This window comes from Hippoglossus stenolepis, chromosome 16 (genome assembly GCF_022539355.2).
Source record: "Hippoglossus stenolepis isolate QCI-W04-F060 chromosome 16, HSTE1.2, whole genome shotgun sequence".
NCBI lineage: Eukaryota > Metazoa > Chordata > Actinopteri > Pleuronectiformes > Pleuronectidae > Hippoglossus > Hippoglossus stenolepis.
This window is the reverse complement of record NC_061498.1, coordinates 22199934-22214849: the sequence shown is the minus strand read 5'-3', so window position 1 is coordinate 22214849 and position 14916 is coordinate 22199934. Positions and strand designations below refer to the sequence as shown.

The following is a 14916-nucleotide window of genomic DNA, read 5'->3' as shown; positions in this document are numbered from 1 at the left end:
TCCAGTGATCGCAGTCACACTGACTGCTGGCTTTCCTCCACACACACGCACACACACACACACACACACACACACACACACACACACACACACACACATGCAGTAGTTCTCCTCTCTCTCTCTCTCCCTCTCCCCCTCTCTCTCTCCCTCGCTCGCTTGCTCTCTCTCTCTCTCTCTCTCTCTCTCTCTCTCTCTCTCTCTCTCTCTCTCTCTCTCTCTCTCTCCCCCTCTCTCTCTCTCGTCCCACCTTCTTGCGAGCAGAAAACACTCGCGTCTCAACCGTACGGGACCGGCTGCTGCTTCCTTTGAAGCTCCATCTCTGGCCACTCTCCTTCTTTCGATTTCTTTCTTTGTACCTTTCTTTCTCTCTCTCTCCTCCCCCTCTCTCCTGCTCCCGCCTGTGCCTCACGCCGCGGTTGAGTATTGTCGGGGTCGAGGGGGTTTGTGTTGTCAGCCAGAGGAGGGAACATGCAGCATCCTGGAGGAACATGCGTAGCGTTACCCAACGTGGACGCCTGTCCCCAGCTGTCCTGCGCCGCCCTCACCTTCATGTATTTACAGCAGGTGAGTGAGTGCGTGTGCGTGCGTGTGCGTGCGTGTGTTATCGTGTGCATGAAAACACCTCTTGTACACATATCATTACATGGACATGCTCGTTCCTCCAGGGTGGGATGAGAGAGACACGGGGTGTATGCAGCATCTGTCAATGCGTCTGCAAATGCGTAGCGACAGTTTGTGCCAGTTGGAGAAGCGTCGGTCCTGTGCACAGTTGGTACCGGGGCTCTCTGTGGCGACGAGGTTTACTTGGATGCTGTTTACATCAGTTAGTTGGAGAGGCCATGAATCACGACAACCCATTTGTTGTGTAACCTATGAAGCAGCATTAAGTTTAGTACCATGCTCACAGAGTGCACTACAATCTCCCTTTTCTAATGTTTACAGTGAGCACATGAATCACATTGTTCACCAAGTCAGTGTGTTAATAAGGCTTCAAATGTCACGTCTATTTATCAAAGTTATTTTTAATTTTGGTTCACATTCAGATTTTGGGGATTTTCTGTGTAGCGCCCACAGTTCCTTGCAAATGAATAATGCGGTGTGAATATTTTAAAAACAACATCTCTGTGATTGACTTTGATGAAAGGATTAATTGGTAATTTATTGATAACAGAATGACCTAATGGAATAGATTAGATCAGATTTAACATAGGCTTCTTTTCCTTCTTTGTTTGCGATGTAGATGATCTTTAAAAGCATGAAACAACTAAAATAGTTTGATTCAGTCTTCGAGATCACTCTCCAGTCAGCTGGGTGGACGGTTTGGTTTATTTATTAAAGGTTCATATTCTGGTTCAGCATTAAGTAACTTAAATGATAACATTTAGAAATCTGTGGCTGCAAATATTAGAAAAACTAATCTTTTAATATTTTATTTTCACGTTTGAAAATGTAAAATATGTGGTGTTGTCATTTTTGCTTTTTGATGATTTTCGGTCATAGCTTAATTTCAATACCACTGAATGGACAGAAGTCAGTTTGCCAATTTGTGTTACAAGTCTTTGTTCTACAACAATTACTTATTTGAATTTAAAAATGTTTTATATTTTATATTTCAAACATGAAAAAAAATACTGTCACATAAACACAAATGTAGTTTAGCCATTTTATGTTTATATCATTTAATTAATTTGAATTTTAGTAGTCTTAAACATGGTACATTTTTATGTTAGCATGATATTCCTGTCTGATCAGTCTTGGTAGGAGCTGTATACAAAATAATTAAAAGTATCTTCATGCCTACACAAGTAGTATATATATATATATATATATATATATATATGTTTATGTGGTTGTGTGTGTATTTACTGCACAAGGATTTGGACAAAATAATAAGATAATAATAGGATGTTTCTGTTTTGTGAACTAGTGCCAAAAGGACTGGCCATACCTACTGTAGTCAGCACATGTAATGTTGAAAGTGCTGATCTCAAAGACTCTCCCAGTCTTCCCCACTCTCTATACCGCACATTAGAAAGTGCCGCCCACAGATGCATAGGTGTGTGTGTGAATGAGTGAAACAGTACTGTAAAGCACTTTGAATGGTCACCAAGTTAAATGGTTTATACAAATACTGACCATTTAACTGATGGTAACAGGAAATTTGTTTTGAGGCAATATTAAAACAGTTTTATTTTAAAATGCAAATTTACGTCTATATGAGCATTTCAGAAATGATTTCTGTACACACTAAAACACCTGAAAATGTGTCATGTGTATCCCAACGTCAACAAGAAGCATATTGTCTTCGTGGTTACAGAAAAAAACAAGAATGATAAAACAGCCAAGTTGAAAAGTAAAAGCATGGATTTTCTTGTACTGATGACGAGGTGGAACTGTTATTGACACTTTGAATTCATCACTGGTTGTTGAGTTAAGACTGATTAGAACCAGGAAGGTACAGTGTCCGCTTTAGGGACTTGAAAACTCCAGAGTAGTGTGTACATCAGATGTAAATGTAGCAGAAAATGAAGTGATTTAAGACTAAAACAATAGTTTTCCTTTTCCCATCGATCTGTGAGTAGTTGTGAAGTGATTTTATGCTGCTCACAGCATGAGTATGCAAGTAGCAGGACACAATAAAGGGAGCTGGATACCTGGTGGAGAAGTTGGAGGTGTATGACAGCTCTTCATCTAACATCTTTAGCTGCTCAGACCCAGTATTAACATGTGTCCTAAGAGAACCGATCACAGTCTGTCTGTTCACACCTGACATTAAAATGGATCCTAAATTTGTCTCCTGAAACCACTTAGGATCAGGTCGTACTTCTCTATATACAAATATAGATAATCGTCCTTTTATTTTGCAAAGACCCAATTATGGTTTTACCCAGTCTGACTATACAGATGTGTATATTGTCACTGTGTGTGTTGTGGTATTAAGACTCAGAGAGAGAGAGAGAGAGAGAGAGAGAGAGAGAGAGAGTGGACTCATGAGCTGCTATGTGAATCAATGCACTCCGTCCCGCTCTACTATGGAATATTTAACCCAGTTGTGGTGTTGATACTTTCATTTCATTGTGAAACTGTAGCGGGTCAAAGGAGGTCAATACCATCTGCAAAGGTGGTCTGAATGATCGGATGTCAGGATGCATGAGGATGCATGAGGATGCATTCACACATGTGCTTTGCGTTGTCCACTTGTGATTGGATCTTTTAGGAATGACATTAGTGTGTGAACAGGGTCTGTGGCTGCTCCTGAGCTGCTCTTTCCATTACTGCTTTACATATTTCAAACTCATCCACTGTCAGAAAATGGCCAAGATGACCAGTGTTGTTTTTTACACACGTTTTTTGATACTAAATTACATATTTGCATTTCCTGTGAGTATTTTACACAACAAGTCCACTCATTTTCCTGTAGTAAAATGCGTTTGATGTGAAGCTGCAGAAGTAGGAAGTATTTGTTTTGCATTCTCAGCAAATGAATACAGCATTTTTTCGAATTTCATAATGTTATAATATTGCAAATATAAAAACACAAAAAAAACTTTATCTGTGAGCTAAAGGCTTAATCACCACCATGCTACCTCATTTGGCGATAGATAGTGACTGATCAGACTTTTATTTCAACTAATCCATCAGTAAAGAGAAAACATGAGATTGTTCAGGTACTGATTTTTGGGGGGAATAATGTCTTTTAACTGAAAAGTAATAATTCTTTCTTCTTTCGTCGCTCCTCTGAGTGTGTATGATTTGTGTTAAGTGAACGTTTCGAGTGTGTATGTGTGTTTATATGACAATGAATATACAAACAACATTTCTCTGAATAAAGAAGCTGGGGAATGGAAACATGATCATGATAGCTGGAGCAGTGTTTACAGCCTGTAGGTTGCTGTCGTACACTGGCCTCTTGTTCCTTGATCATTATACAGCCCACAGATCAATCATCAGCTGTGATGAGTCCCAGTAGATGGCACTACACTGTTACACATCCATCACTGTGTTGCATATAGTGTGAGACCTGTAGCAGCCACTCATTGCTATTGAAAACACCTGCACAAAATGAGCTGACTTGCATGTGCTGAGTCGGGGCAGGGATAGATTTACACACTGATGAATTAGTCATCTCAGATCAGAGAGGCAGAGAGGCTGAGGACTTGGGGGGAGGTGACATAGGCTCACGATGTTTGGCACTTCTGTTTTGACAGTTTAGTTGTTACACACCAACTTGTGAATGGACAAAATATGTTCACGTCATTTTTTTCTAAATGGGCCTTTCTGTCCAGTTGTGTTTTAAAGTGGAAGAGGTGCTCATTTAGCTCACAGACGCAATACAACAGCAACAAAAGCTACAATAAAATGCAATGCCTTTTCAAACCTGCTGTAAACCTCATATTGGCCTCTCACAATGAACACAACTCTTTATTTTCATTATACTGTGTTTACAGTCAAAGCGTGCAGAGTTGTTCAACACGCAGTGTTTTTTTATGACCCAGTTTTTGAGAACATCCAAATTGTGGGTATTCTGCTGCCATGTCTAGAAAAGCAGGGAGAGAGAGAAAATGCAGGGAAGCGACTTAGATGAAATGAGAGTGTGACCGACCAGAAGCCTGAAGCAGAGGAATATTTTAACGGCACTCTGGGATGAAAGAACTAAATGACGAGCAAAGAAAATGGCTTCTGCAATCTGACAATTTGTCATTAAGCAACTTTCCTCCATTAGTCACATTCCTTTATCCAGCTCTTTCATCCATTCCTCCCCACACTGTGAGTGCATGTGTGTCTGTGTGTGTGAGAGAGCTTTCTTTTCAGATAGTGATGTTCGAGTACTCCAAATTGTGCAAATGTGTTGGCATGTTATGCCAGAACAATGTTTGTGAGTGTGTGTGTGCGTATGTGTAAGTACGTGCATGCATGCATGTGTGCCTTGCCTACATAGAGATATGACAGGCCCAATGAAAGATAATTAATACTTGGTCTCACACAGACCAGTATACTCTCTCACAAACACTACTGTCGTCTCTTACATGTACTTTCATACTCTCTCACACACACTGCTTCTTTCTCTCACATACACCATCATTCTCCATCATTCAAATATTATATCATTCTGTCTTACATTCCCTGTCATTCTGTTCCTCACACATGGTTATTTGCATTCACATGTACTATTCATTTCTCTTACATGTGCTATTACTCTGTTTCAAATATAATGTCTCTGTGCAAGAGAGATCAGTCTTGTATACATATCATTACATGGACATATGTAGTCTTGTGTGAATGAGAGTATGATAGTAAATAAGAGAGATTATGATTGTGCATGTAACTGAGTATATCAGTGTTTGTGTAAGAGTATAGTGGTGTATGTCTGAGATTATGATGTTAAGGTCAAGACCAATTATGAATTATCTCTCTTGGTAGTGTGTGTGAGAGACTCTGATGGTACATGTGAGAGAGTATAGTAGTGTGTCTGAGAGAGTATGGTAGTGTGTGTGGGACCAAGTATTAATTATCTCTCAAAGGGCCTCTCATATTGAGAATCTGGGTCTTTGAAGCTATATATAGTAGAGCCATGTAAGACATTTTGAATACATCTGAAGGCCTTACGGGATTATGTGTGTGTGTGTGTGTGTGTGTGTGTGTGTGTGTGAGTGAGAGAGTTTACTGCACATTGATAATTTTTGTATGTACATTTTGATTCACCCTGTCTCTGATGATTAATTATGAATTTCGGAAGTTTCAGCATGAAAAATAAAAAGTAGTCCCTAAAAACAACATCTCCTGTACGACAACTGCTCACGTGACACATTCAGTATAATACACATTTCCACAGAAATTATTTTTTCTCCCCACAATTTTTGGCCATATCTCTTTGCCCTACATCCTGCTTAAAATTATGAAAATAAATAACAAATATTGTCCTTTTTATTTCTCTGTTGTGTTAAAGTATTACATACTGTTCTACTTACTTTAATTACTACACATCTATAAATATGAACACATTTAAACCCTTAAAAAAGACAGATGCATTACTATTGCATATATTGAGGTAGTGAAGCCACAATCCACAATCCTTTGGGAGAAAATTAAAATATCAACAAAGAAAAATATTCAAAAAGGATTATAGTCATGTCTGATGTCATCATGTCTTTAAAGCTCAGTGTCTAAAAGAATTCCCACTGTTGTGTGTGTCTTTCTAATTTTAAATCTTACGATCTATTTTTATAGCCCAGAGCTGATGTTTGGTTGTGAGTCATCGTCAACTCTGTACATATCACTCCTCTGCTTTCAATGAAAAGAATGAGAATCAGGAATATTTTTAGCTTTGAATAGCTAAATAAAATGTGCTGTGAAAAGTACTGGTCATTGGTTCTGCCTGATGAGCAGCATCTCTAAATGAACATAATCATTGTTGATCTTAACAATCAAACCAGCATCACTGACTGCATAGATCTTCACTGTGGCACACAGTTGATTCATATATTGATAGCTGTCTTATTTGTTGGTGTATGCGCCACTTAAGCACATTATAAGTGAAGTGATGAGTCAAATGATTTGTTTACACTATCCATTTAACCCATGTCATTTCCCAAAGCATTCATTTATATTTTAGCTTTTATAATATTTTGCTCAATAGTGTAAATGTTCAAAATGAAATGTTTAATTAATCTGTTCCACCTTAAAATGCAGTGCTTCACCCACAGAAGCATGTACACATTTATAAGTTTGGATTTTGTTACTAACCAAGCATTTTTTGAGGAAAGAGAACAAAAAGGAAAAAAATCTTACCTTAATCTTGGAATGTTGAGAAGAAAGATAGAATGTTTTTTCCTCCTAGATACATAGATCAAACTGTCATTTTAACACTGTTCCAACACCAGGTAATTTTAATTAAATCTAGTGCAGCTATGTGTTTCAAGTTCAAGTTTATTTTGATTGTGTAACAAAATAAACAGAAACTAAATCAGAATCCGCGAAAGTAGGAACACCACAAACAATTACAGCAGCACCTGAGTGATGTATGTCTGATATATGATTTGAATGATCAAGTCTGTGTGTCCCTTTAATTTGCAGTGTTATCTTATTTGAGGCTGTGTTGTACAGGAGACCTGGGTTTGAATCTATGTTGAAGACCTTTATTGTTGAAGTTAATGACAAAGTAAAGCACTATCCGGTGGGAATGGGAGAAAAGCTGAGGTCAGTAGGAGTACACGGCTTGTTCCCATTCCAGCCCCCATCAACCATATTTACAATACAGCAGTCGTGTCCCTTATACTATGAATAGCTGGAGGATTTTAGAAATAGGAACACTGTAGCTTGAGATGGAGATTTGGCTCTGGCCAGGGACGTAAGCTATTTCTGTCCTTCCTTTGTATCATTTCATTGCTCCATATGATAAAAGGCATAACATATCGACAAGATTATGTGTAAAAATAGTTTGCTTAAATACCTTATTTTGAAAGCATTAGCAGTAAAAACAATATAATGTATGAGACCTTGTTGAGAAGCATCTCTTGTTCAAAGAGCAGATTAAAAGTACTATTGTCAGAATGGTAGAGAGACAGCTCAAGCTTCTGGTAAGATAGTGTCTGTAACATTCTGCTGCATAGATAGAAAAAGGCTGTGTACACTGTTTTTGCTTTCCTGTTAGGATTTCTGGATTCTTACCAGTAATCGGATATAAGTTTAGTTTTATTCTTTGGTGAAGTGAAGAGACAACTCAGTGTTTATTTTATTTTTGGCTGATCTTTCTCTAACCTTATTTATATTTTTCCTCAGTGATACAGCTCTGTAACATTTGCGAAAATCTAAAGGGGCCAATTGCAAAATATATAAAAAATATATATTTCTGATGTGTTTTTAAAGATTTGTAGAATTATCAGGAATCAGAGGGCTTGGAGTATGGACAAGGGAAGGAAGCACTTTTCCTATGGATAAAGTTTGTACAGTAATGAGAGACAGACTGACAGTGTGTACATGTAGGTTTTGATGGGAGTTGTTGAAGGTAACAAATATAATAATTTAGCGTATACTAAAATAGTATAATTTAGCTGAACTTGGTTTGTGGTTAAAAACTGAAAAATCAGAGCTTTAATAGTGTTGGGGTGCAGGCAGCACAGAAGGGTGCAGGTCATTTACTGATGACAAATAATATGTGCGATGTGGAGATCGAACTCAAACATATCACTAAAATGTTGTCAGATCAAGGTCAAACATTTTTTAATTGTTGGAAACTGCCACTTTTGGCAATTAATAATTCTTCTAATAGTGACTGTTAAAAATGTATATTCTTTTGTCAAACAGTTCTCACAAATTTACTTGATTTTTATTAGTGTAGATAATCTCATAATGTAAATTGTCTGGAAGATAGCTATATTTCATTTAACTGTAAAATGATACAGAACCAACTGGACTGTAGTTTTTATTGGTATTTAAATAAATTAAGTTTCATATGATGTACAGATATGAAATCCATTCTCGTGTGGTTTCAATTCTGTGGCTGACAACACCATTAGTTTCATGTATTGTTTTTACTATACAGAACAGGACAGATGTGCGACTTTAGCCTAAAATCCAGATTAATGGGTTGGAATGTACAGCGAACATTCTCCTGTTGAACCAAAAGAAGATAAAGGCCCTGAAACAAAAAGCATAGGGGTCACTTTGCACCGTGATTTGGGCTGTTTACCATGTGTTTTGACACCATTTTTCCAATGTCTGTGGATGAGTTATTTCCTTAATTTCCAAGTGAACAAAAACATTGAATCAGAAGAGGAGAGGTGCCTTTTCAGGACTTTCATGACAAGTTTACATAAGTTGTCAGTGCTTTATTCTGTCATGCATGTAGAGCTGGAGAGGATTGTTTGTTGTAGACATCCAAAAATTGAAAGAGCTCAGTGACACATGGCAGGGCCTGTGACTTAGGCAACCATATAACGCCTCTGGGAGAACTTAGAGTCGGAAATAGAAGGTTACAGAACACAATGCTATCTGCTTTGGGTTCTGATCATGAGTCCCTAAAACACCAGCCATTATAAAGCCAGAGCAAAACTTTTTTTCCCACTCACGACTAGGTAGATTTCACAAAGAAAAAGTGTCTGTGAGTAGTATTTCCCTATTTCATATCCATAACCTCTCATTACAATTCACTACATTGCTCATTTTACCTCCCACTCGCTGGCATTCATTGCTGTACTCTACATGGCTCCCATATTATAGACATATAAAAGATACAAATTAGTATTTTTTCATTTTCATTTAATTTCATCAATCAGTAATTTTTTTCTCTCCATTTTTGGGCCCAGTCATGTTCCTATGGAGTTTAAAGTCACAACTTCTGGTACGCACAAGTCAGAATGTTGTGCCTCCCCAAACAAGTAATTCAAATGAAATTATGTTGCAATTACCGCGTGTGTATATGTGTTACTGATATGGTAGGAGTGTGTATGTCCTGTTCTGAGGTGCTGTGTCATTTCCTGTTCATTGCACATGCCCATTCTATGTCTCCCCCTCTCTCTCTCCACTCACACTCACTAACTCACTCTAACACACACACACACACACACACACACACAGTCCATGGTTGTGTTCACGTAATGATACGCCAGCACTGCACGGATGAATGGAGTAGAAGATGGAAAGAGAGAGAGCGGGGGGAAGAGAGGGAGAGCGATAAAGGATGAAGGAAGCGGATTAGACAGAAGAGAGAATAGAGAAGTAGGCCAAAGGAAACCAACTTCAGCATTCTTTGTTCAAAAATGCATTTCCACATATTCCAAACAGCAGGTAGACAGCTGTGGAGACTGGAGAGCAACATACAGGTTGTGTTCTTCCTGCTGATGACTCAAACGTGTGTTGTTGTAGTTAGTTACACACATTTATCTACTATGCACTGTCCACACCACTCTTCTGTTTACCAACATTTAGCTGAACAGCAGCTCACATACTAAATGCACCAGTGCAAATAAAAAAATTATCCAAATCTCGGGAAAACATTACATGAACATTACATGTACTGTATCAGAATGGCACTGTTTTCATTTTTATTTCAACACCTCTGTTACAAATATGTTATTGTATAGAAGGTCTCTCTCACTCTCTGTGTATGCAGTTTCCTAATAGCTACAAAGTAAATGTTGGCCCTTTGAACAAGCTTTTTGAGTATAAGTATGAAACCATAGAATTAACTTTAATGCAGAATTAGTCTTTCTTTTGTGGGAATTGGTTTCATGCATGGTGCCACATTGAGTCATTTTCAACAGCAACAACAATTGCACATATATGATTAATAATGATTTGAATTGTAATAAAGAATTATGATAAAGACATGCCAACTAATATCTCTGTATCAGTCTCAGAACAAAAAATAGATACAATATTGTCTCAGAGAATGCTGGGATTCTGCCCATCTAAGGCCAATACACTACAATAGCCTATATCAAATTAAGTACAATTTTATTTGTGTGGCCAACATTTACAAATCACTATTTGCACAAGCTGCGACATCCTACAAAAGGTGTTAAGTTATGAAGCGCCTTCATTAAGTTTGGGGACAGCATCAACTTTTTGGTGGGCACCGTAACAAGCTGCATTTAACACTAAGTGTAGTCTTAAAACACTCTCCTCAACACCCCAACAGGATCCCTCAACAGTCTGAATGAGACAATCATTTTGTTTACCTTGTTTTTTCAACTCCACAATTTTGCTGTGTACCTGCAATTACTTAATATAATGCATTCATATAGCCCACCCTCCTCTGGAGTATTCTAATATGTTGACCAGAGTTAAAGAAGCATTTACACTGACACACATACGCACACTTTGTGTGTACTTACACCTGTTTCTCTACGTGCGAATGCCTTTTCCTCCAGAGTATGTCCCATCAGCTGTATTTTGTGTACGTGTGTGTGTCTGGCTGTAAACACAGTGGCTGGAAAGTTAATGTTGACTCGAGAGACATGTCTGCTGCATTGAATACAATGGTCTTTACTTTGGATATGCATGATTAATAGACTAATATGTTTGGTAACCTATCCATACAATAGTTTGCCAATCTATGATCGTGTGTGCGTGTGTGCGTGTGTGTGTGTGTGTGTGTGTGTGTGTGTGTGTGGTGTGTGTGTGGGGGTGCGATCTTTCCCTTTCTTGTGTTTTCTTCCTAAACGTACGGTCAGGGACATGTTTTTGACAGTCACAATTTACAATGTTATTTATATTAATTTCAACACTTTATGAAGATATATTTTTGCATCGATATTGATATGATATGTTTGAACTAGTTTGTCACAGATACTGGGTTCCCTCTGTTCAGGGACAAGGTGAAGATGAAATCATGTAAGACTTAGAAGCATGTAAGAATTCAATTTTATCTTCTGCTTGTTTCCCGATTAAACAGTTGAGCTACAATATGTTAATTATTGAGTTTTAGGGGGTATTTAGCCAAGCTACCACAGCTCTGTACTGAACACACACACAAGACTGATATCACACACATTCACCGTCAGATAATTACCTTTCTTTCTCTCACTTGTTCACACACACACACACACACACACACACACACACACACACACACACACACACACACACACACCACACACACACACACATGTGCTATTACCAACTTATTTCTCTCACACGCATTCAGATATAATAACCCCTCTCTCTCTCTATTTCTCTCTCTCTATCCTTCTCTGGCTCTCTCCCTCACATCTGCAGACACACACCTGCGTTTATGGTCTCACTGACCTTATTATCCTGCCTCTTGCTGCAGAAGAAAGGATTATGCTTTCAAAACAGAGGGAGGGCAGACTGAGGAGTTAGAGAACAGCAGGTGGTGACCTCCAATCATGGAAGAAAAGACCCAAACCAACAATGTGTTAGTTTGTATATCAACACTTGACTTCACTAAACTGTCTGGCACTCTCATCTCTAAGTCCATTGGTTCCCTACTGAATACAAGCTCCAATGTAAAGGTTTTTTCTTTTGTGAGGCTTATAGAAGAAAACCAAGGGAGTTGTTTGCAGTTCAGCAGCAAAGTCAGGCAAATTTGTGAGTAATTGCTCTATTAATACAATTGATTGGAATGATCAAGTCTGGAAATTAAAATAAGTAAGCTGCACTATATACTTCATTTACATCTGATATTAAAATGAGTTTAGGGTGATCAAATAGCAATGCGATGGAGATTGACCGAACGACAATACAGGTATTTATTCAACCAAGATAATAATAATATACAGCACCACCAGAAAGAAAGGTTGGAACATCCACTCTGATGTGTCTTATCAGTCATCAAGTTATTTAAGAGACCTGTGGATGGAGTGAGGACGAGACCAACGAAAAAGCTTTCCCTGATGTAAACAAACTAACAAAAACAAAGGTCTAATGTGTCTTTGAGTTTCTCTGTTTCATTCATATCAAGTTGAATTACTGCATTCTGACCTGGTATGTATCTTCTCATATTCTGCAGTGTTCAATAACTGCTGACACAAGCATTTCCATTGCCTCAATTATTGATGAAGACTAAACAAAGCAATGTGTAAAGTCCAGACCTGGTTTTATTTAAAGGATGCTCAGGATTGACAGGGAAGCATAGGGCAATAAGCAGACAGATGTGCTTTCAACCGGTAGGTTCACTCAGCAGAGAGGAGTTTTTAACCTTTACAGCAGCATAGTATATTTCACTATCTGTATGTGTCAAAATCCAAGATATGATGGGAGTGATGAGCTAATGGATGCTTGGGTGGTGGAGGGGCTAAAGCGACTGGCAGCAATACTGACGCACTAGGTAGGGCAAGGAAAGGGAATGATGGGAAATGTTCTCTGCATAAATAGACCATCTAATAAGGTGGGTGTGTATTATAGATGATTGGGGGAGTGAGGTATGTCACATGATGTATCTTAAATGATTGGAGCAGCACAGCTCGAGTTGGCTGCCTGAACTAGCTCGCAGGTGTCGCTCCATTAATGGTAACAGGATGAGGTGTGTAAGAATGAGTCAAAGTCAAGCCATCATGGTGCCCAGTGCAACAGAGTGACTCATTGATGTGATTTTAAAGTGGCACTCCACCAAATGTACACACTAAGGCCAGTTATCTCACCAGCAGAGAAGCTAAACCTGTGACAAAAGTTGAATATGTCCTCGCCAGCTCTGATGATATCACCAGTAGTTTCTCAGCTCAAGAACAGAAACACTTGTCTACAGAAAGCCTGCATTACAAACCGGGGGCATGAAGTTTGTTAGTTTAGAGCATGTTGAAGAAGCAGGTGGAACAGTGAAGCATGGGTTGAATGATATTTTGTACAACAGAAGTAAAAGATGGGGTGAGACATGGAGTTCTTTAAGTCAATGGAAGACAGATAGCCTTTGGTATGCCCTTTGTGTGCCGTTCATAGATGACTTTATTTGCTGGTGTTAGTCCAAGGAATAAGAAACTATGAACCATTTCATATGTTTCATTTTTGATCTGAGTAGTCTCTTACTTAGACCTTGCTATTGTAAGAGAAAATGCATGAAGGAAAATAGCAGAGGAGTGAGCGAAGTAGAGATGTAGAAAACAGGGGTGGGGGAGTGATAGACTCCACAACCTCATTATGTCTGTTGGCATTTAACTCCTTTTGATGATTTAGCAAGAAGAGGGGATGGATGAGAAGGAGGGGAGGAGGAAATGTGTTTTCTCCTCTGTCCATGACACCATTTCAATCCTCCACTCACACATCCCTCTCCCTGCTCTCCCCATGACAGAGAGGAGCGAGAGAGAGAAGAAAGAGAAGTGAGTGTCTTTAATTTAGAGGGATCCCGAATGCGTGAAATCCTTTATGCTATCTGGGTCACATTGAGCCTTACAGGCTGAAGAAGTACACACACACACACACACGCACGCACGCACGCACACACACTGCAAAGCCTGCTGGTTTTCGTTTAGTTAGCGTCTCATTCTTTTACATGTTTATGGTATATCTTGTTAAAGTAGTATTGCGTTCATACTAATACTAACTCCCAAGCGTCAGTCTCTTAAAAGTTACTTTTCCCCTTAAGTATATTCAAGATTAGAATAATTGTACTCCACTCTCTGAAAATATCACTTCACCTCCATCCATCGATCCATTCTTTTATTTGGGGTCAGGTCGGGGGGCACAGATTTCCCTCTTCATAGCTATGTTTTTCAGCTCTTGATGTGGTATCATTTTGAAATCAGATGAAATATAGAATCTTTGCCTAGAAGATCTCCAATGGGGACAGTCCAGGAGACTTTTGGCTCCTTTTGATTCAAAGGTGCAGTTTCTCCATTCCGAGTTTCCACTAGGCTTTATAGTGTGAGGAGCTTCTCCTCACACTATCTTTGAGGCTGAGCCCAGCTGTCCTGCAGAGGGAACTAAGTTGTTTCCATCCGCAATTTAGTTTTTTTTCTCACTAGGTCAAAGCTCATGACAGACGTTGAGGCTCAGATTCTATCCTATAACTTAACTTGAGAAAAATACCCTGAGATCATTTTTGAATTGGGGTAGACATGCTACTCCAACAAAAGCAATCCATCGCTTTAGATTGATGCCAAGGGACAACACTGGTGGAGGCCAACACCCAGCAGAAATGGGTTTGACTTCCTGCTGAGAATATGGACACAGCACTCATTTTGGTCATTCAAGGAACAGGGGCCTCATTTATAACCGTTGCTTTCACACAAAATGGGGCCTGAAAGTTGCGTATGCAACTTCTAACGCAGGCGCTGGGATCTATAAAAACAAATTTGACAGGATAATGTGTGCACTTTCATACTCACTCTGACCCATGCTTATGAACATTTTGGAGATGGGAGATAGGGAAAATGACGATGCAGATGTGAGGAGGTGAACTGAAGCAGATTATTGATTCACTTCATCATTAACATCATAACCAAAAGCGTTATTTGTGCC

The 14916-nt window shown here is 38.9% G+C and overlaps 1 protein-coding gene across 12 annotated transcripts in view; it reads left to right on the top strand.

The window, feature by feature from the left end:
• The first annotated feature begins 239 nt into the window (after positions 1–239).
• Positions 240–14916, top strand: part of rbfox1 (RNA binding fox-1 homolog 1) — a 108399-nt gene continuing 93722 nt past the window's right edge. For 5 of the 12 annotated variants that reach the window (XR_004698561.2, XM_035180491.2, XM_035180482.2 and 2 more), the window contains exon 1: positions 242–564. Coding sequence is in view for 10 of the 12 variants with exons in the window: in XM_035180491.2 (XP_035036382.1) it covers positions 469–564 (96 nt within the window). In the remaining 2 variants the exon portion in view is untranslated. Of the gene's footprint in view, positions 565–14916 lie in introns of all 12 variants that reach the window. The other 7 variants (XM_035180490.2, XM_035180481.2, XM_035180486.2 and 4 more) reach the window with 3 other exon arrangements.